The sequence below is a fragment of the Dioscorea cayenensis genome, chromosome 3, assembly GCF_009730915.1.
Source record: "Dioscorea cayenensis subsp. rotundata cultivar TDr96_F1 chromosome 3, TDr96_F1_v2_PseudoChromosome.rev07_lg8_w22 25.fasta, whole genome shotgun sequence".
Taxonomy (NCBI): Eukaryota; Viridiplantae; Streptophyta; class Magnoliopsida; order Dioscoreales; family Dioscoreaceae; genus Dioscorea; species Dioscorea cayenensis.
Window position 1 is genome coordinate 1,326,482 of NC_052473.1, and position 26,694 is coordinate 1,353,175.

The 26,694-nt window shown below is 29.5% G+C and overlaps 2 protein-coding genes and 1 pseudogene across 2 annotated transcripts; 2 read left to right on the forward strand and 1 right to left on the reverse strand.

The window, feature by feature from the left end:
- Positions 1 to 8,929: 8,929 nt before the first annotated feature.
- LOC120255256 (secreted RxLR effector protein 161-like) lies at positions 8,930 to 9,577 on the forward strand. Its single transcript, XM_039263122.1, has one exon. The coding sequence runs from the start codon at positions 8,930 to 8,932 to the stop codon at positions 9,575 to 9,577; it is 648 nt and encodes a 215-aa protein (XP_039119056.1).
- Positions 9,578 to 18,859: 9,282 nt separating this feature from the next.
- Positions 18,860 to 22,736, reverse strand: LOC120252262 (disease resistance protein RPP8-like). Its single transcript, XM_039260638.1, has 4 exons — positions 22,360 to 22,736; positions 19,373 to 21,754; positions 19,217 to 19,259; positions 18,860 to 19,120 (listed from the first exon to the last, which is right to left on the reverse strand). Exons 1-2 carry the CDS (start codon positions 22,653 to 22,655, stop codon positions 19,375 to 19,377), a joined length of 2,676 nt encoding a protein of 891 aa, XP_039116572.1. The 5' UTR covers positions 22,656 to 22,736; the 3' UTR covers positions 18,860 to 19,120; positions 19,217 to 19,259; positions 19,373 to 19,374.
- A 60-nt stretch (positions 22,737 to 22,796) lies between these two features.
- Positions 22,797 to 23,920, forward strand: LOC120255263 (annotated as a pseudogene).
- Positions 23,921 to 26,694: the final 2,774 nt, after the last annotated feature.

Below are 26,694 nucleotides of genomic sequence, written 5' to 3' on the forward strand. Positions count from 1 at the left end.
AACTCCATATTCTTGAAATGCATATATTATGTACTACATAAGTTTAAAGGTATATAGGAAATTAAAGCAAACACACACCTGAAATTTTGCCCACATATCCTCTTTGATACCATTAGGTGTTTGTTTCCATGTTGGCCATGCATCATTGAAGTTAAGTTGTATACATTTTGTAATTGTCCTAACAACTTTAGGTTCAATAAATTTCCTATCATAAGAAGACAAAGAAACATTAGTTTATATTAATTAAAAATTTGATTTAGTATAAAATAAGATGAATTACAAATGTACATACTCATCATGTAAAGTGGTAATAAGGACTCGATCATTAGGATTTGTTGGTTTAGGCATTACTTTATTTGGACCTCTTGAACGTTTCCTTGTTTCTACATCTTGGGTGATCGCATCCTCAATTGCTTCATTCCTAATATGTGGATTTTTGGGTTTCCGGTACCTCGTTAATGGAGCTTGTGATTCATCCCAGGAGTTCATCAAAGGTGGACTTTGCGGATGTGATATAGTAGGTCTAAACCATGTTTCCCACGCTGCTGCACTTGGAGGCCCTTCAACTACTCCATCTCCAACCCTAATCTTACCTTTTGGTTTATTCGAAGTTTTCCCTTTAGGCATGATTTCTTAAAACCAACAACAAATAAAGAATAAAACTCATTCATAATTGCATAAATATTATTAAGAAATCACTTAGAAAGACGCTAATCAATGTATTGAAAACCTTAATTAATTATCATTTACATATGTGTAATGAGGCTAATCATTTTTTTGTGCGTTAATAAAAACAAAATCCATGATGTCACAAAATAATGTACATAAAGTTATTACAATAAATGATTGTACATTTGTACTTGAAATAAGATTAAGATTATTTCATAATGGGCCGACTAGCAAGTACAACCGTAAAATGGGCCCCGCCACTAAAAGAATGTTAACATTGTAATTAATAGGCCGGGCTTGAAAATAAAGAAATCCACTCTTTCTCTTCAAAATAATAAGTAACAAGAGAAATGGTAAAATTAATTTGGTCATATGAAAAAAATTTACTCTTACATAGATATTTTTTTATATTTCATTAACAACGAGCCAAATAAATTAAAAAGAAAAAAACCTAAAAACATTAAAAAAATATAAAAAAATATAAAAAGTAAGGTTCTAAAATTGTTATTTTTTTAAAATGGGTCTTTTTACTATTATTTGGCTTGGGATTCAAAGTTTTTTTTTATATAATTTTTGTAGGATAGGATTTAACAAGAATTCATTGTAATTTTGTTTCTTTTTTAAGAAGATATCATTTGTTACCAAGATAAACATATGAAGAATTGGAAACCAAATAAGAATGAAAACACCATAGAACCACCAAAATAAAGCCTACATCATAGACCTAATATAATAACACATGATTCACAATTAGAACAAAAAAGAGAATAATGCAATAGGAACTCACTTATCAAAACAAACATGCATGTCAATTAGTAGGCACTGTCATTTGTTAATACAACTACTACTTTGATAACTGTAACTCAGCAAGGTACATCAATCATCATAACATATAACATGCTGAAAATAGTGTCGAGCCATTATCTATTATATATTATTGCATAAAAAAACCGTAGCTTCAACAAATAAAAGGCACCTCAACACTAAATATAAGTGTGTTTTTAAATTTCTTATCATTAAAAAAGAAACAAACAAATACAATTTTAGAATGTTACAAGAAGATATGTTACTTTTACGGGTTCGAGCCATAAGTTTTGAATTAAAATACGAACATAGTAATTAAATTAAGAAGTTCATGCTTAAAAAAACTCTAGAACATTAGATTAAGGGAAACTATTTGATCATTCAACAATTCACAAAAATAATCCTAAATTATTAGATTAAGTAAAAACTCTAGTAACATTACATTGAGGAAAACTATTTGATTCAGGAAACCAATTTGATCACAAAAACAATAAATAAAAAAATAATCCTAAATTATTAAATTAAGTAAAAACTTCGAAAACATTAGATTGTCATAGATGTTGTTAGAACTTAGAGTTCAATAGTTTAGCAAAAGATCCCTTTGGGTGTTACTCAACCATTGCTCAAAATCCACAGAATTGAATGGGCAAAATTATTACCTAAGTATAGATTGTTCTCCTGAATCAAATTATATATAAGCATATTGAGAAAACTGAAATCAGAAGATAAGTTGCAAACAATATAACCACACATGACGATGTAGACACGAAAGTGTTGATTTGCATCGATGATGTCATCTAATAATCATATGTCATCCAAGTCTTAACCGATATTCAACAGGATGCATCAACAAAGGACCTAATGGCATACTGAAAAAAGAACAATAAACCATGAGGTGCCAATGTTTAATATATACTTTGAAATATAGAAAATCCACTCACCTGCTCAACACCAGGATATCTATCTGTTGTAAATTCAACGATAATTGAACAAGATATCTCAGCAGATCCACCACCATACACAATCGAATTGTTACAGATTAAATTTTTTGCACCGCTGCTGCTAATGGCACTCCTCCTAAAGCTATTGTCCCGTCATCGCAGTGTTGGTGAACCTCTCCTAGTGCGATCCGGGGGCGGTGAAGGTAGGAGGGAGAAAGAGATGAAAAAGGTGAAGAAGGACAAAAAAAGGGGGTATCCCAAATTATAAAAAAAAGATTAGGGCTTAGTTCTTTTTATCATTTAATCCTTTATTACAAATCTAATATAATTATAATAAATATACGAAATAATATAAAATAAATAAAAGGATATTGCATAAAATAAATAAAATATCTAATATCTTACTATATTATTTTAAAATTTAAAAAATTAACTAAGATTTAATTAACTTGATTAAATATTAAATTAAAATAATTTTGTATTATGATAATTATATATTGATGGCCTTTCAAAATTTGAGTTTTTAAAATTATTATAAAAATAAATCTAAAAATAAGGATTTTAAAAAATAAAGGGCTAAAGTACTTGCTTCATTGACCTAACCATTAAGTAGATGTTGAAGAAGGAGAAAAAAAAGGGAATAGCCCTAATTATAAAAAAATATTAGGGCTTAGTTAGTTTTTTTAATGAGTTTTTATCATTTAATCCTTCATTACAAATATAATATAATTATAATAAATATACGAAATTTTAAATTAACACTATAAATTGCATTCATACTATTTTTTTAATTATACGAAATAAAATAAAATAAATAAATACGAAATTACAAAAAATAAATAAAATATCTAATATTTTACTATATTATTTTTAAATTTAAAAATAAACTAGATTATATTACATTGATTAAATATTAAATTAAAAAATATTTTTTTTTATTATGATAATTATATATTAATGGTCTTTCAAAATTTGAGTTTTAATATTATTATTTAAATAAATCTAAAGATAAGGATTTTAAAAAATAAATGGCTAAATTAATTGCTTCATTGATCTTATATTTGAGTTGATGTTGAAGAAGGAGAAAAAAGGCCGTAGCCCTAATTATTTAAAAATATTAGGCCTTAGTTAGTTTTTTTAATGATTTTTTATCATTTAATCCTTCATTATAAATCTAATATAATTATAATAAATATACAAAATTTTAAATTAACACTATAAATTGCATTCATATTATTTTTTTAATTATACGAAATATAATAAAATAAATAAATACGAAATTGCAAAAAATAAATAAAATATCTAATATTTTACTATATTATTTTTAAATTTAAAAATAAACTAGATTAAATTACATTGATTAAATATTAAATTAAAATATTTTTTTATTATGATAATTATATATTAATGGTCTTTCAAAATTTGAGTTTTAATATTATTATTTAGATAAATCTAAAATAAGGAATTTAAAAAATAAATGGCTAAATTAATTGCTTCATTGATCTTATATTTGAGTTGATGTTGAAGAAGGAGAAAAAGGTCAGTAGCTCTAATTATTTAAAAAAATATTAGGGCCTTAGTTAGTTTTTTTAATGATTTTTTTATCATTTAATCCTTCATTATAAATCTAATATAATTATAATAAATATACGAAATTTTAAATTAACACTATAAATTGCATTCATATTATTTTTTTAATTATACAAAATAAAATAAAATAAATAAATACGAAATTACATAAAATAAATAAAATATCTAATATTTTACTATAGTATTTTAAAGTTTAAAAATTAAAGAAGATTAAATTACATTGATTAAATATTAAATTAAAATATTTTTGTATTATGATAATTATATATTAATGGTCTTTCAAAATTTGAGTTTTAATATTATTATTTAAATAAATCTAAAAATAAGGATTTTAAAAAAATAAATGGCTAAATTAATTGCTTCATTGATCTTATATTTGAGTTGATGTTGAAGAAGGAGAAAAAGGGCGTAGCCCTAATTATTTAAAAATATTAGGCCTTAGTTAGTTTTTTTTAATGATTTTTTATCATTTAATCCTTCATTATAAATCTAATATAATTATAATAAATATACGAAATTTTAAATTAACACTATAAATTGCATTCATATTATTTTTTTAATTAAACAAAATAAAATAAAATAAATAAATACGAAATTACATATAATAAATAAAATATTTAATATTTTACTATAGTATTTTAAAGTTTAAAAATTAAAGAAGATTAAAGTGCATTGATTAAATATTAAATTAAAATATTTTTGTATTATGATAATTATATATTAATGGTCTTTCAAAATTTGATTTTTTTAAATTTGTTATTAAAATAAATTTAAAGATGAGGATTTTAAAAAAATAAAGGGCTAAAGTAATTGCTTCATTGACCTTACCTTTGTGTTGATGTTGTTATGATTTATAATTGTAAAAATATAGATAATTTTTCAATTAATTTTTTTGTAAGTTTTTAATTTTAATTAATTGAAATAACATGTAATTAATTCAATAAATGATAGTTAATAAATTCCATACCATTAATAGGGGCGGACTCATTTGTAAACTTGTTTTAATAATAATTTTTATTTTAAAACCTCATCTTTAGATTTTTTTTTGTAAATAATAATCTTAATTTTAAAGCCTCATCTTCGTATTTTTTAATTATAATTTTAAAAAAACTTAGAATTTTTGAAAGGCTCCCAATAATTATCGTAATACAAAAAAATATTTTTAATTGTTATATAATCTTAGCTAACTTTTTAAAAATATAAAAATAACATATTAAATATTTTTTTAGTTTGATACTTAATCAATCTTATATATTCTCTAAAAAAACTTTTTCATAATTTCTATTTTTGATCCAATTTACTTTTTCTCATGCATTTATTTCTCCAAATTAATATAATATTCATTTTTTTAAATTATTGATAAGAGTTTTTTTGTAGTTTTTATATTGTTAAATTTTTATTTTTTTATGAGTTTTGCTCACAAATTTTAAATATATCTCTTCATCTCAAGTTTAATAACTGAAAAAGACAAACAAACAGGTATTTATTAAAAATAAATTCGAAAATAAAAATTTAATTTTTTTATTAAATAAATTAGAGGATTTATTCTAAAAATTCCGCTTTTAGGCCTCAAGTTAACTAAGATGCCCTTAGTCACATCAAAAACACGTAGTCTTCAATCATAACTCGTCTTTTGAACTAATAACACAAGAGTAAATTTATAAATAAGAAATTTGTTATTAAATAAAGCAAATCAATAAACTTTTTAAAAATGAATAATAAAAAAATATAAATTTCAAATAATATATTACTATGACATTCATATTAAATATATACTTTACAAAAATGGAATATATATGTTCAAGGATTTTTGTTTTTCTCTTTTAAACTCAGGTCAAAATGTATATATTTTCAAAAATAATGTAAAAAAATAATATTAATAAAAAAATATGAGTGAAAATTATTTATAAATAAGATATTTACAATTCTTGTAAATATTTATAATTTTTTTAATATATTTAATTTATAATTTTAAATATAATTAAATATAATTAAAAACAAAATTTGGTGATAATAGAAAAATTCCGTTGGTGATAATAAAATTTCCGTTGGTGATAATAAAATATTCCGTTAGTGATAGTACCAAATTCCGTTTTAGATAATGTAAAAATTGCGTGGGTGATAATACTAAATTCCGTGGGTGAAAATACAAGAACTCTGTTAGTGATAGTAAACAATTCCGTTAGTAATAGAGCTCAATTCCGTTAGTAATAGAGCTCAATTCCGTTGGTAATATTATGAAATTCCATTGGTAATAACACCAAATTCGGAAGGTAATAACTCAAAAATTTTGATGGTGATAGTCAAACATTCCATTGGTGATCATACAACATTCCGTTGGTGATAGTATGAAATTCCGTTTCAAATAATCCAAAAATTCCGTTAATGGCAATACTAAATTCCATGGGTGATAATAAGAAATTTCGTTGGTGATAATACAAAATTCCGTTGGTAATAATCCAAAATTTCAGTAGGTGATATGACTATATTCCGTTGGGGATAATAAAAAATTCCGCTGGTGATAATCTTGAATTATTACAAATATATTAAAAACAATATTTTAAGGCTTAAGAAAAAATTAATAATGTTCACCAACAGAATTCCAACGGAATTTCCAATGGAATTTGGTTGGTGATAATATAATATTCCGTCATTAATGTCTTGGTAGATGGCAAATCCTTTCCGTTGGAATTCTAACCTAAATCCGTTGGTGATATTAATTTTCACCCACAGAAAAATTCCGTTGGGAAAATATTAAATTAATTTTTTGGGTAAAATATATTTGTAACTATATAGTAAAATATTTTGCTATAATAACAGCAGTTATGTATCAAAAATATTTTTCTTCGAAATAAAAACTTTTAGCAATTAAATATTATTTTTTAGCCACAAACTCAATAATTTCATATCTAAATATGAAAATTATTTGATATAAATTGGAAACTTTTTTAGCAATTTCAATATTGTTAGATTGTAAGAAAAAAAGAAGTCAATGAATTAGTTACTATAAATTAATTAGGTGCAAATATTGAAATGAAAAGAATTAAATTAAATATAAGCAAAAAAAATAATTCAAGCCATACATTAATGGAATATGACGCGTATAAAAGTTATTATAAAAGAAGTCTTATCACTAATATTAGTAACACTTATAAAATCTAAAAGTTGTAAAAATTGGATGTCTACTCTTGACTTTGTGGATCATGGACATGAAATAGCATTTTAATTTTTTCTTCCCAATCTCTATTCATCTTTGCTATTTTTTCATCCATCTGCTTTTCCATTGACTCTATTCTCTCACTTGCTTCCCTTTTAGCAATTTCAACTTGCTCGCTTGCTTCCTTTTTAGTTGCTTCCACTTGTTTCATAAGTTCAACTTTTGATGGTATAACACCAAAATAGTCTATTATTCTTTTACCCGGGCCATATGCTCGTACATAACCATTTTTTTCAGGTCCAAGTACTTCTTTAAAGATTTCCTCATCATCTAGTGAAATTTGCCCTTCTTCTTGTTTTTTCTTCAATTGATCAAATTGTGCCTATAATTATAATATGAAAACAATTAAGTAGTTTTTTCTATAAATAGCAAATATAGAAAAGGATATCAGTAGAAAATTTTAATAAAAAATAATACTCACAATTACATTTTGTGAAGAAGGATCAATTTCTTGGTCTCTCTTTCTTTTTCGAGATTCAATCCAAAGTTCAACACGAGAAGGTACCTTTCCTTTTTTTCTTTTTTTCCTATAAAAGACATAATATAAGGATTACCCAATATACTAAAAACATTATTCAACTATTGCTATGAAAAAAATCTATACCATTATAATAAATTGTATATGGATCATAACTTTATTTACTATCAACTCAGTAAAAAAATCAAAAACTTATTATTGATGTTGTTCATACCATTTGGTGTCTTAGTCGTGCATAGCTTTTGGTTCCAGTGTATGGAGGCATTGAACGCTTCTCCCTATTTTTCTTATTTTTCATGCTTCTTTCCTATAAAAAATTTTAAAAAAAGTTGATTGTTTATTTTTTTAATCTCCGAAAGCTTAAAAATAATATATTTTCAAACTTTTAGGGTGATGGCAGGTATGAATAATATGAGCATGGAAAGAATTTTCTCCTATTGTTAGTGTTTTTTTTAATTAATTCTCATTGCATAATATATATTTGATGAGGATTTTCTCTTTCATTGCAATTTTTTTAGAATTTAATTTATTTTGATTATTTTTTCATGTCGTCTATTAATTATATAAAGCATTTTAGATTTATTATTTCCATATTTTCCTATATAAAAGGAGTTGAATTATTTTTCTTTGCTAAATTAGATGGATATAATATAAGAATTGATTTATAATAACAATTTAAATTGTACCATGCATGCATGCTTTTACCACAGTCTCACTTTTTCTTGTGGCTCTTTAATATGTATATATTTAGCTATAGGATATATATTATCCACTATAGCTACAAAAGCTATACTCATAACAAATTATTTTTTAAAATTACAATTTGCTATATGTATTTAATGTTTGTAGTTGTATATTGATAATAGCCACTATTATCTTAATGTGGCTAGTATCTAAATTTTAAACTCATTATTGCCACAAGAAATTACTATTTGTAACTAAATAAACTATTTTGCTATAGTATATTACTGTGGCTAAAAAATAGTGGCTAGAAAATTAGTTATTGCCACAAAATCAAGATATCAAAACAAAAATAATCTATTTGCTATAAATTAATGACCATTGTAACTAAAAAAATCTAATCAAATATAGATAGCTACAAATGACTTTGTCTATAGCTATTGTAATGTTTTAGCTACAAAAATATATTTTGTGGCTATGAATTTGTAGCTGTAGATATAGATTGTTGTAGTGCATGGAAAAGATGTAGACCCAAGTCTCTATAGAAGCATGATTGGAAGCTTACTCTATCTCACAGCTAGCAGACCAGACATATCTTTCAGTGTTGGAGTTTGTGCAAGATATCAAGCAACACCAAAGGAGTCTCATTTGACAGCTGTTAAACGTATCATCAGATATGTTCATGGTACTGCAGAATATGGAATTTGGTATTCAAAAGACTCCAACTCACATCTTGCAGGGTATAGTGATGCAGATTGGGCAGGAAACATTGATGATAGAAAAAGCACTTCAGGAGGATGTTTCTATCTTGGTAACAACTTGGTTACATGGTATAGGAAGAAGCAAAGTTCCATTTCACTCTCCACTGCAGAAGTTGAATACATTGCAGCAGGAATTTGTTGTACTCAATTGTTGTGGATGAAGCAAATGCTTGAAGACTATGTCTTACAACAAGGGTTATTGACTATATTTTGTGACAACAAAAGTGCAATTGATATATCAAGGAATCCAGTTCAACATTCCCGTACCAAACATATTGATCTTCGACACCACTTTGTCCGAGATTTGGTAGAAAACAAGACAGTTGTTATTGATTATGTTGCAACAGAAAAGCAATTGGCGGACATCTTTACCAAACCCCTTGATGCTACAAGATTCGAAAAGTTGAGGCGTGAAATTGGCCTTTGCCAAATTTAATCCCTATTGGGGACTGCAAACGACCTGCATCTGCTACAGTTTATTAATGTCGTTTGCAGCAGAAAGAAGGAGTTTTGAAGACAGGGGGAGCTGATGAACAGGATTTCTGAAGATAGGAGGAGTTGTAGAAGAAGTTGTAACAAGACTTGCAACAACCAGTGAAGACTTTGGCATCTATTCAGACACAAAGAGGGAGAAATTGACTAATGCACGAGTTCCAAACCGACTGGGTGTATTTATTTGTGCTTAATTTGTACATCACTAGTTGCGGTGTAATTATTTATTTGTGCTTAATTTGTACATCACTAGTTGTGGTGTAATCATATATTTTGTAAGCAACTAGATGATTTTTTTTGTAAAGTCTGTGTCCTAGTCGAGTTGTAACAGGTAGTTGTAATAGGAGTCAATTTGGGTGCAGAAACAGTTATGTCAAATTATGCCAAAGGGGGAGATTGTTAGTGCCACCGCACTATTTAAATTGGCATGATTTGACACCAAGGCAAATGACGTGGCAACCATGGTGACAAGGCATAATTGATGACGTGGCAAGCATGGTGACATGACATGGAGACTTGGAGTGCAAGGCAAACATCTTGAAGATCTTGATGGAGGTATTTTTAGTAAGTCTCTAACATGGAGCCAAATATCTTGAAGATCATGGTGAAGCTATCTTAAAGATATTGGTGGAATTATTCTTGGAAACATGAAGACAAGACCATATTTAGGTGATTTGATTGAAAACTAAATATGGTGGAGCTTAATTAAAGAAAGATCTATTCATGGTGTGAATGAAGGAGATATGATGTGAAGAATCCTTGATGATTGAATTGATTGATCAAGATCTATCAAGGCAAGATTTGAAGACCAAACTTGGGTGAATTGAAGATCAAGTTTGGAGAATCTTTCGAAGACCAAACTTGGAAGATTGAAGACTAAGTTTGGAAAAGTTTCATGAAGACGCGACAAGGACGTGCGCCTTTGCGATGGGACTGCGTGATGAGGAACCGAGGAGGTAGGCTAGTTGCTCGGCAATCGGGATCGGGATATTTGGCCGCATTGACTCGGACTAAGCACGACCGGGAGGTTGATGGGTCTTGAGGTCGTCCGCAACGTAACTAGAACTCGCTCAAGTCGCGATCAGTACTATGTTGCAATTCATGTTACTAACAGGAGTTGCAGACAGCTAATTTCTAGAGTGTTTTTAAATTAGTAGCCAGCTGAGATTCTAAAAGAGGTATGTCTATATTTGGGACGTTGAGGCTGTCTATATAAAGCTACCTTACTCGTAGATCAGTAGGGTGTGACTCTTGGGGAACTCTTGAGGAGAGTGCGTGAGCACTGCGACAATCTAGAGAGGGTAGTGTTCATTATTGTTGAGTGAGTGAGTGACAAGTGTTTTTGTACTCATGTATTTTTCACCTCTTTTTAGTAGATTGTTTTTTTCTCCGGGCTTGGCCCCCGCACGTAGGCGCAGAGGACTGAACCCAAGTTACCAATCTTGTGTGTCTCCTTCTTGCTTGGTTTGTGTGAGTTTTTCTTTGAGTGTTGTGAGTGTTCACTAAACCACAAACCACATCGCCGGAACTAACAGAATCATATGATTCTATAGTAATTTTAAACTGTAAAAAGATTATCCAAACACCTATTCCCATAATTTCCCACATAATACTAAATTCCATAGGAATGATTATTATTTCTATGAAATTTAGTGGTACCCAAACAGGACCTTATTCTCATTTGTAATTTACATCAGGTATCTCAACGCAAGGATCCACACAATTTGAGATAAAGTTGTATAGTTATTCTATTGAAATTTTTATTTTAAAATAAATATATTAAATTATTTAGTTTTTAAAAAGATTAATAAGTATTTATTATTGTTTATTTTTAAAATTTTAATATTACTTTTTTATAACTAGTTTTTAATTTAAAATTTAATTAAAAAAATTATTTGTAATTTTATATTTAAAAAAGTTTATTGTGCTGGATCATTTGGGTAGGATATTTGTGTTTTTACACAAGAATGAATTAAAATACTAACTAATGTATCTTGAAATAGTTTATATACATTTCATTAAAAAAGCTTTTAAAAATATTTTTATTTTAAAGCCATATCCTATAGTGGGTTTAATTTTTTGAATAATCACTAAAGTTTTGTAAAATTACAGTTTGCCCACTCAAGTTTGATTTGTTTCTAAATAATCACTGAAGTTACTAATTATTTCAAATGCCAATCACCCGAACGATTATAGGCTTCATTAACTGACGTGGACACAGTTTTCTAAATGTTGATTGGACTTTTCACAGTGTCCACGTCAGCTAATGAAGCTAATAATCATTCGGGTGATTGGCATTTGAAATGATTAGTAACTTCAGTGATTATTTAGAAACAAATCAAACTTGAGTGAGTAAACTGCAATTTTACAAAATTTTAGTGATTATTCAAAAAATTAAACCTCCTATAGTGTATAGTTTATAAAATAATATTGGCGGAGTTTATAAAATAAATTATTTACAGATTTTATGTGAAAAATTGGGTCTTGCACATTCAAATATATGACCTCACAAAAATACTGTTTTTTTATCTTTCAGATATGGAACATGTTTGCCGACAATAATTTTGATGGGCAATAGCAAATTTATATCTCATAATTTAACAACTTTCACATTAATTGTTTGCTAGTTGCATCTAGTTGTAAAGAATTGGAAAAGACTGGTGAGCTTCAAACAGTGATATTGTCTGTCTGATGTTAGCATTTGAAGTTGCTGTCGATGCAATTTCTTGGCCATTTCCTTTATGGATGATATGTTGGCTTACGAGGTCAGTAGGTAAATACCCTCTTCTTTTAGGGATGATAATGGGTCGGGTCAGATCGGGTCGAGTGCGGATATTATCATATCCGTATCCATACCTGATACCCCGCTAATATACCCGAACCCGACGGGTTTTAAAAATCCTAACCCGCACCCGCACCGCACCAGACGAGTAATCGGGTACCCACGGGTATACCTGCCCCCACCCAAATATTAAAAAAATTAATAAAAAATATATTATTTTTATAAAAAAAAAACTTAAAAGTAATTATAATTTTTTTATAAAATAAAATTATTATAAATTTACAAAACTAAACAAAGAGGAAAAATAAAAAACTCTAAATTATTAAGTTGTAGAACATATTAGTATATATTATAAATATTTTAGCAATTTTAATTTCGGGTTGGGTACGGGTTCGGGTACGGATCAGGTATTAGAATTCCCATACTCGCACCCGCACCCGTTTATACAAGTCGGGTTTTACCCGAACCCAACCCGAAACCCGGTCAAATCGGGTTTTACCCGTCAAACTCAGGTCGGGTTGGGTCGGGTATAGATATTTTTGCCATCCCTATTTTCCATAAAAAATCAAGCATTTTATTTGGTTGTTTATTTTGATAATAATGTCTTAACTCCAACTAACTTAGTCAAACCCAAATGAGCCTGGATCAAACATTGTGGTTTCTTGATGAGATTAAGCAAGAGTTTGTTAATTAATATTCTTCTATCGTTTTTACCAATGCAATCCATAACCAATTTTACTCCAAGCTTTATGAGACTGAGCAAGAGGTTGGATCTTCCCCGCCTAGTGACCCTGCTGGCTAAGTCACTAGGCCAATCAACTGCCTTGGTGCTTATTATTACTAAAATTTTGAAAATAAATAAAAAAAATGAAACATGCTGAACACAATATTTTCTCATTGTAATTGTTGTAACAAAAAATTTAAATTTAAATTTATATGAATTAGTGGAAGTGTAGCTAAGTTTGGTGACAAAAAATAGAGATAAAAAAATTTAGAAATTTTAAAAAATTTTCACCAACAATATGATGAATATATCAATAATCCAAAAGCCAAAAAAGTAGAGGGAGAACTTAACTTCGATGAATAGATAAGTTAATGACAACAGAAAAACCATGTGAAGTTAATTAAATGGAAGTCCTTTATTTTTTTAATTATTTGTAATTATTTTGAGTTATTTTGAATTAATGTGCTTTATTCAAAATTAGTTTTAATTTCTTTATAGATATGTGAACTAATTTTTTTTAATAAAAAAGAATTTTAAAAAATAAAAATAAAAAAAAAGTTTTTTTCAACTTAAACCTTTGCAATTACATGGCAAGCATAATAATAATAATAATAATAATAATAATAATAATAATAATAATAATAATAATAATAATAATAATTTGTAGTCTAATATCGTAAATAAATGTATTAGCGTCGATAATAATATTGGTCTCTGGCATATACTATTAAGTACACAACTCACTCTTGTTTTGCAATTGCGAATCACAGTCTTTGTTAAATCTATGAACTTATAATAAACATCTAATCAGACAAATAAATCTTCTGAGGTTTGGTATTTTTATCTTTGATTTAGAATAAATACAACTAAAGCAACATATGGTACATCTTTATAATGGTCCAACTATTTAGGTTTTATTTTTTTAAGAAAAAATCTAAAACCAATTGAGCATGTAATCTTGATTTTCACAGTTATTTATCACCATCAACAGCATCATATAAAAATAAGTGAACCTGTTAATTTTATTATTTTTTATATTCCATGAGACGAAGGTCACGGGGTTCAATTCTGAGCATTGTTCACTTATTTTTGATAAATAATAAAAACATTTTAAAAAATTAATAACGAATGAACCAGATCCGGTTAGGGTTACCTAGCCCTTGTCCCTCTAATGGCAGATATCTTCGCCTACCTGCATCTGCATGTGAGGTTTATTGGCAAAGACCTTGTCCTCTGTAAATTAAGATGCTTAAATGCCCCCATCGATTATGTCAGAAAGTCAGAAGAAGCCATTATTTGGACATAAATCAAATTATAAAAAACAGTAAAAGATAAAAAAATTTAAACAACTCAAATTTATTATTTGTTTCTATGCTTCTCTCTATTCCTCTTGTTAACATTTCCATTAACATTTGAAGATGCTGTCGGTGCTATTTCTTGGTCATTTCCATGTGAATAGTATCTTTACTTATAAAAATCAAGCATTTCATTTAATTGGTTATTTTGATAATAATGTCTTAACCAAACCCAAATAATGTCTTAATCAACCTTGACACGTCTGACACCCACAACGTGGACATCTTTGTCCTACTCTCCTCCCTCAAATTACCATCTTGCCCTTATTCCTAAGAAATTTACCATTTTGCCCTATCCCGTCTCTGCTGACGAGTACTTTTGTCCTTGCCCAACATTCTCAGCTGTCACTGGGTCCCACTACCTTACAAACATTTTTTTTTTCTATTATTTAATTCCTTTAAAAATATATTTATATGATGTTTATTTTCCTCTTTCTAGGCCATTTAAAAAAAAACTCATTAAAATCTACATTATATTTCACAAGTTTTACTTAGGGAGGATGTTGATTTTTTATTTCACTAATAGCCCATATTTTATATATTGAAATATCATTATAATCTATACGTATTATATTTATATTAGTGTTAAATCTTTAGTATTATATTTGGCTGGGAATAAAAAATATTTTCTCACCAAAAAGTATTTGTTACATAATGCTGGGTCTATATTATTTTTATTGTTTCATGATTAGATTTAAAATGCACTGAATGCAATATAACTAAAAATCCTGATTATTAGAGCATATTTTTAACCCAAATCCCACGTATAACTATAAGATAAGGGTGTATTGAATGGACTATTATTGCTCTTGTGTACATGCCACTCCTTTTATATATATATAATTATTGTATTTGTCAAAAACAAAAAAAAACATTCCCCAAACCAAGGTTTAAATAATTTTGGGTTCCATTTTAATTAGAATTAAATTTTTGAACAATTTGGGAAAATTAACATCTAAAGATGGGTTTTCCTAGGAAGAGAGCTATTTGAGAGCATCTCCAATGGGACGCTTTAATCGAGCGCCAATTCTTGTGCCAAATCAACAAATTGCTAGCATAAATAATTGCATGTCATTGTAGCTGGTTTATTTTTTTTTCCCATTTTTTTGTTTTTTTGTTTTTGTTTTCATTTTTCTTGTTTTTTTGTTTTTATTTTTTATTTTTGATTTGTAATTTCATACTTTATTCAAATTAATAAAGTTTATGATTCAAGTTTATATTTTTTAATTTATGAATAATAAATTAAATAAAATAATACAGAAAACATAAATTTATTAAAATTAAAAAATATTACATGAACATTTATTATTGTACTATACAAATAATGAAGAATTAAAGTTGATTAAATTTATTAATGGTATGATATATAAATTGTGAAGTGAAAAGAATATGTTTAGAGTATTCTATTTTTAGAGTTAAAAATATAATTGATGGTTGGAGAAACTTTTACGATAGAAGCTATATTTTTATATGTTGAAACTTCAAATATAGAGTTTTGGGGTTCGAGATTGACTGAAAAGACCTGATAGGGTTTCATTTTTTTTAACAAAAAAAAACAAACAAAAACAAGACATGACAGCCTGCGCGTCATTCATTTTAGAATAAACAAGATAATCTTGTTTGGCTGCATTCATTGTGTTGTTTAATAATCTTAAGCCAAATGATTTATTATGGTTATTGGATCATGAGAAACAATGTCTAAAGAAGTGGGAATATTGTTAAACGTAGTCGAACTTTAGAAGAGAAAGCATTTATATGGTCATGCTGAAATTCTGATGATGAAATGCTTTTTCTTTTGAGGATGGATGAACTTGATTATTGTAGTATACAATTCTTTTTGGTTCTCATAAATACATTTTTCATATTCAAAATGTGTTTGACAAATATGAAATATCAGTGATTATTATGTGAAAGACTTTATTATGTGAAATACTTTTTTGTGGTTGTAGTTTGTGGCGGCTATTTATCAACATTGGTGCCGGTAGCATTCAGATGGGAAAAAGACAGTGTGAATTGGAGACTGGAATGTTGAGATTGTGGACTTGGACATTGAGTGTAATTTCTTTACTATTTCGGGGTGATATCTTTGCTACTAAGGACTTAAGATAAGACAATGAATTATTAAGAGCATCAAACAAACAAGAGACTACGTCATGCATGAATGATTAAGAGCTTGTGTGGTTGTAGCTTTGTGGCTACTTTTCCAAGGAGCAGGTCCACATTGTTGCTAGTGGGATGTGTCATTGTCAATGCAATTTCTTTACAATTTTGAGAGCAAAAAGAGATAAACACACTAATGAATCAGAGAAAAAAAACAAAAAAAACCTATGCAAGAAAGACAATATGGATGAAATTGATGTATGATATTTTAGAAGTTTGATTGGATGCTTAATGGATCTCGCTGTAGCAAGGTCCACATTGTTGCTAGTGGGATGTGTAGCTCTCAATACAATTCCTTTCACAATTTCAGGGTGACATCTAGAATTTGACTGGGTATCAGAAATTAAATTATTTACTTCCTTGGTTCTTAAAAAAAATAAATAAATCCTGATGTACACATTACAAGAAAAACATAAATCAACACGTTAAATTAGCACGAAAATGGAAAATTAAAAACCATGCTTAATTGATTTTGACACTGTATTTGAGCAGCAAAAATTAATCGTGCCTATAATACCCATCCCAAATACATTTTGATACCATTTTTTTAATACCGTGCCAAGTTATGCTACTATTTTCAGCATGGTCTTTTACCATTGTATAACATTACCTGTTCCTATAGGCACGAAACTTTTGAACCTGACAACGACCAAACATTGCACCTTGAATAAAAATAATGGAGCCAAAATTAAGATAACAAGTAACTACAGTTAAATCAAAACAAGTAAACTCGGTTTTGTTTTCAATCACATTTCATAAGATTTCAACATATCAAGATATAGTTTGACTGATGTAGTTTGACTGGATGTAGGAATGATATATCACCGAGTATATCCGAATTGTTCATGCTTGTGCCTGAGAGTGTACTGAAACTCTAAAAGATGATGAAAAATATAAACGTTCAGAATTGATAATCACCAAAGAAAGCAAACAATTTTGAGAACCACTGCTTTGGTCAGATCAACTATACATATCTTTTAGGATGACCTCCATTTTTCGTCTTTCTATCTGTAATCCAAATCCATTGTTGACCAATAGTCATCTAGTTTAGTTTATTCGATCTTTGTCAAACCACCAAAATATCTCAAACGCTCATTGTTTAATAACACAATTCCAATCTCATTGATTGCTGGAATATAATGCAACAAAAAGGCCTCAGAGAGTGGATGTCATGAGTGTAACGGGGTTGGAGGAGACTCAAAATGGAACCAAGTGGGAAAGAGGCAGGGTAATATTTCATTTATTTTTTCTTTTTTTAGCACAAATCCAAAGACAATTCCGTCATTCAAAGCAGGCAAGCACAAACTGTATAACTAAAATGGAAACAGAAAAGATAAAGTTCCCTTTCATAAGGGAGGAAAATAAAACAACAAGATATTAATGAACATCACCTTTGTCTTCACATCCCTAATGGAAGTTCTCAAGAAACTTAGCAGCAATATTGGAGAAAAATAAAGTAAAAAAAAATCTTCTACACGCACCTATGAATCTTATATTTAGCATTTGATGAAAATAATCAAATAAACACAATAAATCAAAAGGGGAAACCACTGCATTACTGAGAACTTTGCCTCTGCAACTAGTGTAAAATATTCCAGCACTACAGGTTACAAAATAAAACTGTAAAATTCATATAATCATGGTTAATGAAAACAACAGACAGAACTATGCACAATAATGCAGTCAAATAAACAGGGAACTTATGCATCAATTTTGAAAAACAATAGTAGTGAGAAAGACGGTCTGCGTCAAATGATGATAGAGGAAAATTTTAAAAAGTGAACTAACCCTTAGGAGCATCCACATCCTCGACTGGCCAGCTCAGGTTGCCAGCAGATAAATGCTCAGCCTTTTTTTCATTTTCTTTGACTTCAACAAGTCTACTGGGAACAATAATGCCATTTTCACAGCTACAAGAAGGTAAACACTCATCCAAAATGTTAGCATTCATATTCCTGATGCAAAGGCAAGAAATAAATCAATAAAATGGTTGCCATTATAAAATAATTCGAGTATTTTAACTGGAACTAACCCACCTGAGGTCAAGGAGTCGGATGGTGATGGTGTTGATCCTCGTGCAATTTCGACAATAGGAAGGCTATTGTTAGAGCTGCTGACATTAGAGTTTCGAAACAAATAATTATTGTATTAGAATTTAAGGAAACAATAATTATAATTGTCATAATGATAAAATAGCAGGATGCATTGTCACACATAACATTACTTGAATAAAATGACAGTATCAAACACAATTACATGACAATATAAAACCACAAATACACACATAGATCTGGGCATATAACAACAAAGTATCAAACCCATATAACATTGCATGAATAAAATCAGAGACATCCACACAAACATCAACTGAAGTAGAGTTCATATAACTTCATGCATGCTTCCTTGCTTGCTGACTTAATATGGACCTCCTTTGAAGTCCAAAAGCACTCCTCACGTGCATCCCTCCTATACAAATAATCCATGTATGTATTTTATGATATTTTGATAATTACTTGATAACAAAACATAGTAAATAAAAATTAATAAAATATTAAGGCTTACCTTTTGAAGGCAGCTAACAATTGAACATATTATCCATTGCGCGCTGCATATACCGAAATATCAAGATGAGAGAGTTGATTCCAATTAAGATGAAATGGAAATGTCATATTTAGCAAAAATCAAAGTTATACCAAATAATTAAATAAAGGAACTCACTTTTAATATTTTAAGGAGATGTTGGGCACATGTTGTATCTTGTACCAGTCTTCTCCTGTATTCTCCTTCATCCTTCTCGCGAATTCTTCAGCCATACCTAATAATTTCAATTGATGAAGTGGCACATTCTTCAGTCCTTCTGGAATCATCTTCAATCTTTCACATCCTAACATCTTCAAAGACTTGAGGCATGACATTGCCTTCTCCTCTATCTTCCACTCTTCAAGTTCCGAAAAACACAAAATGTCCAAGGATAACAGTTGAGGAAAACCTGCTGCCGAACATATCATCTGTTTGCTTCTATATGCACCACAGAGTTCAAGATATTTGAGACATGGCAGCTTCTCTAGTGTTGCCATTGGGTCTTGCTCCAATTTAGAAAATTTCAGATGTAGTTCCACTAGTTGTTGAGGAAATACATCATTGTGTGGAAGCTGTTTGCGGTTCAAACTTCCATCGAGAAGCAATTTTTTGAGGCAGTGTTGATTGGAAAAGGCTGTAATGATGTTGTCCGAAGGAATTGCTCGTCCCTGTATAGATAAGGAGGCAAGACGACCTAATTTCTGGAGTGATGAAGATAGGGCATCGGCATGGTCATTAGAGACTCCTCCAATGCTCAATTCGCATAGATTTGTGAGCTTTGGAAGTGTATTCCCTATCCACGATCCAGCATTTACCCATTTTAAAGTTTGCAAATTCTTTGATACATGATTTCCCATATTTGGTGGATCAACATGTGGAGACATTGATAGTTCGACATGCCTGAGATTGCCAATTGTCCAGAGTGAATCTGGTATCTCTAGTAAAATCCCCTTTACAATAAAAGTCTGCAGATTGCGGAGATCACCAATCCATGATGGAACTTCCTTCATATTCCCAGCATACAACTCAAGATATTTTAAATGAATTAATGATTTGATTTGACTTGGAAATTCTGACATATCCAGAGTATTCAAAATAAGCACTCTTAATAACTTATATCTGGCAAGATGTCCTTTCAGAGCTTTGATATGCAGACGCTCACTATATCCATCACAGTAAAATAGACCCCGCAACTTTGAGTTAGAATAGTTTTGAGTCTCAATCTCATTAAATATGATCATTCGTCGGGCTGCATTTGCCATTGTCGTACAATCTTCAGTGTCATTCTTGTAGAGTTCAAGAAATCTGCTCTCTTTGGCTTCTGAAATGCACATGTCACGCAAGAGATCATGGATTCGGCAGTATTTTTCATCATATTCCTGCTCGGTAACTTGGATCAAACATCGTTGTTCCAACTCCTCCAGACAATCAAATCCAATTTCTTCTGTGGTTGTACCATTTTTATTGGGCAAGAAACCTTCTGCTAACCACAATCTAATTAATGTTTTTGCAGGAATATTCATGTCCTCTTTGAAGCAACCAAAGTACAAAAAACACGATTTCAAGTAATATGGCAAATCATTGTAACTCAATGCAAGTATTTCTAAACACCATTTTCCATCTTCCACAAATTGTCCTTTCATGCTCTCAAGAACTTTATGCCATGCATCTTGGGTTTGCCGTTTGGTTGAGACAAGTCCTCCAAGTACTACTAGTGCTAGTGGTAGACCCCCACACCTCTGAACAAGCTGCTGAGTATAATCAACCAAATATGTCGGGCAACATGTTTCAATGTCTTGTCCTGGAAAAACCTTGCAAAGAAACAACTCCCGACTCTCCTTTTCATTGAGGTAACGCAGTCTATGAAGTTTGGTGGTAGGATCTGCAATATTGATGACATTTTCAAAGCGAGTGGTGATAATAACTCTGCTTCCATTATTAGCATCTGGAAAGACTTTTAATAATTCATTCCATACACCTGCTTTCCAAACATCATCAAGAACAACCAAGTACTTGCCTTTCTTTAATTTTTCACATACTTTTACTGAAAGGGTTTGGACTGTATCTTCTGAGGAAGTCTCTAACTTTTCTGACAAGATTCCCTTCAAAATCTCAAAGATGGTATATTGATGAGATATGATTACCCATGCAAATATATCAAAATTTCTCCTGACTTGGTGATCATTATAAACGGATTTAGCAAGTGTGGTCTTTCCAAGACCACCCATACCCACTATAGAGATCACTGACCGATTAGTATTGTTTATGTCAACCAACTCTTGCACAATCCTTTTCTTCTCAGCATCAAAGCCAACCATATCAATGTCATCACTCAGCTGGGGCAATATAGGAATCACGCCTTGACTTCTACACTGACTAGTTGTGCCAATTGTTTCACCTATATTAGAAATGCCATATACTTCTCTACTTCGAGATAGCTCCTGCAACTTAGTTTTTATCCCTTCAACATCCACATGAACCTTGTGTCTACTCACCAATTCATGAAATATAAATACAAACCTGGAGAAAAATCAATAGTTATTTCTTATACAGATCTGCTCAAATTTTTTTAATGCATCTATAGTCGAATTTCATTTGATCAAATAATTTAGAGAAATTTAAGGACTCCAAAGTTTGAGATATTCATCTTACTCATCCTATACTTTCAATTAATTTTAGTTAATTTAAGCTTAGATTAAAAACTCATGAGAAAGTGGGAAAGAAATTGAGAATAGGTCATCATGTACCATAAGCAAGTCTAGCAAGACATTTACATCCAAGAAAAATAACCCAGTATCCGATTTCAAAACACTATGAAAAGTTTATTCTAAAAACACCGATCTAATAAATTTTTAAAAAAGCAATTTCACTAGTTATATATTTTTTATAAGTCAATCTAAATACTAAAAATTAGATCTATAAAACTAAAACTAGGTTAGATTCAACTTTTTTCACCTAAAAATGTTTGTCTAAAGAAATTAAAAAAAAAACCAAGTGTTGAATTTAAAAAATAAGTATTTTTTTCCAATGATATAAATTTGGTACTTTTCATAGAAGTATTTCTAAAAAAAAATATAAGACAAGTGCTCGTTCTAATGTAAACAATTGGTATTTGTAAAACATACCTCTTCATGAAACCCATGCTACCAGGATGTTTTCTTCGGAGCTTGTAATACATGAAAGTGTCAATAGCGTCCTCAGCATCAAAAGCAAGGTCTCTCATCTCTGTGACCCAGTGCTTGACCCTTTCATCATCACCCTTGTTCTTCTTTGCATCTGCATCTTTTAAGAAGCACTGCATTCTCCCCAGTTCTCGTTGCAACCACTCCATTTCGCCTCTTACTCCATACAAATTTATGGCTTCTTGAGCTAACAGGTTACCAAGTTTCCCGGCTACAAAACCCACTGCAGCGTCAGCCATTGATATGCTCCTGTCCTTCTTCTTCCCCAAATACAAGAAAGCTGCCGATAAATTTATGAAGGGAGAGTAGGAGAACAATTTTATATTTTTAAATTAATAGAATATATATATAGTTTAATTATTTGATGATCTAACAAGGAAATGCATTCTTCTCTCTACCGGCCGGTGACGGTATCCAGTGTTGTCACATCAACAACGTGCTACACACCATTGCTGATCTGGAGGATCTCAAGACGTGCTTCCAAGTTATACCCCTATTTTTGTCCGTTCTTTCTTGTGACATGTATTATGAAGAGCTCATCTTATTTCCAAATTTTCCAAATCTGGAATATGTACTGCCCATAGTAATGTTGACTGACAATCATCACTATATATATATATTTTTTAAATTATAATTTATATTTAAAAAATACAAAGAGAGAAAATGTTCTACCCTGCATTATTGCTTGTGGAGAGAATAACGGGCTAATTATTGCTTGTGGAGGGAATAACGGGCTAAAAATAACATTACTGATGTTGCTTGTGGTGCTATCCTAATTAAAAACTCTTAGAGTCTATTTGGTTTGATGTAAGTAGGTGTAATGTAAAATATTTTACATGTAAAAGCTACTTTTTAGTGTTTGGTTGACTGCAAAACTATCAATTACATGTAAAACAATTTATACAATAAGTCCATCTTACAGCATTTTAACTTACAGTCAAATTGTTTGTAAGTTGAAATACTGCAAAACTCATCCCTTCCACTCACCCTCTCTCACAAAGGCAACACCACCACCGACGAAGCTCAGGCTAACCAATCCAACCACTCGTCGGGACACGTCTTGCCCTGGCTGCAGCGAAAGCACAAAGGAGGTGTTCGACCACTCCGCCGGCGACACAATGTGCTCCAAGTGCAGCCTCATCCTCGATTCTCGCCCCATTAATGAGACCTCCGAGTGGCGCACCTTCGCCAACGAATCCGCCAACAATGACCCCAGGTTGGCGGCCCCTCCAACCCCCGCCTCTCTGATGGTGGCCTCTCCACTCTCATCTCCTCCAGCACCTGCTATGCCGCCACCATTCTGACTCCCTCCCATCCTCCTCCCTTGGCTGTTGGCAGAGCCGTGGAGCCAACACTGATCGTTCCCTCATCATCGCCTTCCATACCATCACTGCCATAACCGATAGATCCATCTCAATACTTCATTGAGAACATGATCGAGGTCAAGCCAGCGGTTGCCGAGATGGTTGCGAGGGCACTAAATTGCTCCGTTGGCTGCTGGGAGGATGGGGCTTGATTGATTATCTATGATGTGTTTAAGATTAACATTAATTATGATTAACATGGATGGCATGGATTAGGTAAATGATAAGGATTAAAATTAACATGTGATAATTATGTTTTATTTATTTATTATTTAAAATATATCTTTTATAATTTACAATTAATATTTATAGTGACCTAATTAAAAAAATATTAATTATAAAAATTAATAAATAATCCATCAATTAAGTTAGTTGTTTTTGGTTAAATTAATATATAAAAAATTATAAAATCTAGTAATAAATAAGGGGGTCAGCTCACCATCTCCACTTACATGGTAATTATATCTCTCAAATTACATCAAACCAAACAATAGAAAAGTAAATACAGTATTTCTATTTACATCAAACCAAACAACATTGATGTAATTTGAAATACATCACTTTCACTTACATGTAATTTCACTTACACTGTGATTTCATTTACTGCTAACCAAACAACCCCTAAGTAAATATTCTAACTGAAAACTCCTCCATATTTACTAGAAGGCTAATTATATTTATATTGTTTATTTCTGCATTTATTATATTTCTTTTATTCTTTTCTCCGTTTTTAGTAGACATGTCTTAATTTCTAACCCATGTTATCTTTTCCTATTAATTATGTGGTTCACTTTTTTTTTACTACATCTTTTCAATAATTCATATAGTTCATCCATTAAAAAAAATATTTATTTATTTTGTTTAGCCTATGTGTTTTTTTAAAATTATTTATTAACCATTGTAACTTTTTAAATAATCTTACAGTCACTCTCGTATTTTAATTTCTTCCAAATCTTTTTTTTTTCCAGTCCCCGCATCAGTTTATTCTATTTAAAAATTTAATTTTTTCACTTATGAAATGTATTTTTTGTTTATTAAATATATTATTTATTTAACATTGTATGTTTACGTGTAATTACATAAATTTTCATTTAAAATGTAATGTTTTTGTTTAATATTTTATTTTTGATATTTAATATCTTGTTTACTATTTTATGTTTCCGTTTAAAATTACTGAATTTTTTTTAATAAAAATATCAAAAAAATAAGCTATTAAATAGTGTCAGAATTTGTTTTTTAAGAATATAAAATAATTTAGAATTTTTTTATTAAATGAGAAAAATAGAATGAACATTTTTTTTTTTTTTGTTTTCAAGTACTATTAAATAGGGCAGAACAGAGACTAAGTAAAGTTAAATTAGATCCATATCGTTTGAAATTTCTTTGTGGCAAGTACTTAAAATCCAAAATATAATACTAATAATAATAAGAGTTTTCTGCATTATTCATGAATGGTCCTGTGTGCTCCTTTTAATTAATGTGTAGAGCCGTTGGTCTCATTATTGCATTGAAAATCAATGGCCTCTTCCCCGGCGGCTGTGTGTCTACATAAACGAAAATCAGAGAGGCTCAGAGACATTTTAACCACCACACTGTTTTATTATTATTATTATTATTTTATATTTTTATTAAATATATAATAACAACAAATCAGTTAACATAATAATAATTTGAGTTTAGCTACATAAATATTCTTTATATTTCACACTATTTTAACAAAAATTATTAGACTAAATAATACAAAAACTTAGGCGAGTTTTCTCTTTAATTCTAATCAGCTCACATTGCCCAAGTGACTAGTAAAAAAATATAAATTCATCTATAGCATATAAATTTTTTTAATCTCATGAGTTTATTGTGGCTCAAGTGATTATTTTGTTTAGAAAAAAATAAATTTACTAGTCATCAAGAGAAAAAATTTACAAAAATAATGGGTGGTAAAATAAGGGTGCAATTTTAAAACTTACAATTAAATTTTTTAAAAAATAAATTGGTTTGAATTAAGGGATTTTGGGATATTTACATAATTGAGGGATGTTTAGGTCATCTACAATCTACACACGGACCTTGTCCCTTTCATATATAGTGCATGTGACCTAACAAAAGATGGAAGATAGCTTAATATATTTTATATGCATACAAAGAGAGAAAAGGTTCTACCCTGCATTATTGCTTGTGGAGGGAATAACGGGCTAAAAATAACATCGACTGTACTGATGTTGCTTGTGGTGCTATCCTAATTAAAAACTCTTTGTAAATATTCTAACTGAAAACTCCTCCATATTTACTAGAAAGCTAATTATATTTATATTGTTTATTTCTGTATTTATTCTTTTCTCCGTTTTTAGTAGACATGTTATAATTTCTAACCCATGTTATTTTTTTCTATTAATTATGTGGTTCACTTTTTTTTTCTACATCTTTTCAATAATTCATATAGTTCATCTATTAAAAAAATTATTTATTTATTTTGTTTAGCACATGTGTTTTTTTTTTAAATTATTTATTAACCATTGCAACTTTTTAAAAAAATCTTGCGGTCACTTTTGCATTTTAATTTCTTCCAACCCCATTTTTTTTTAAGTCCCCGCATTAGTTTATTTTATTTAAAAATTTAATTTTTTCACTTATGAAATGTACTTTCTGTTTATTAAATATATTATTATTGAGCGATGCTATTTTTACCGAATAGATTTAAGATTTCCTGAATGACGTGGGACCTTCGATACATCCACATCCTCATCCAGCACCATTATATATATAAACTTCAAATTTGAACCTTAAAAAATTTTTTTAAATTTTTAAAAATTATTATAAAAACTATATCTAAAAATTATAAATCCAAATATTACTAAAAATCTATACTCTAAAAATTTAAAAAAATTTAAACCCTAAATAATAAATACTAAACCCT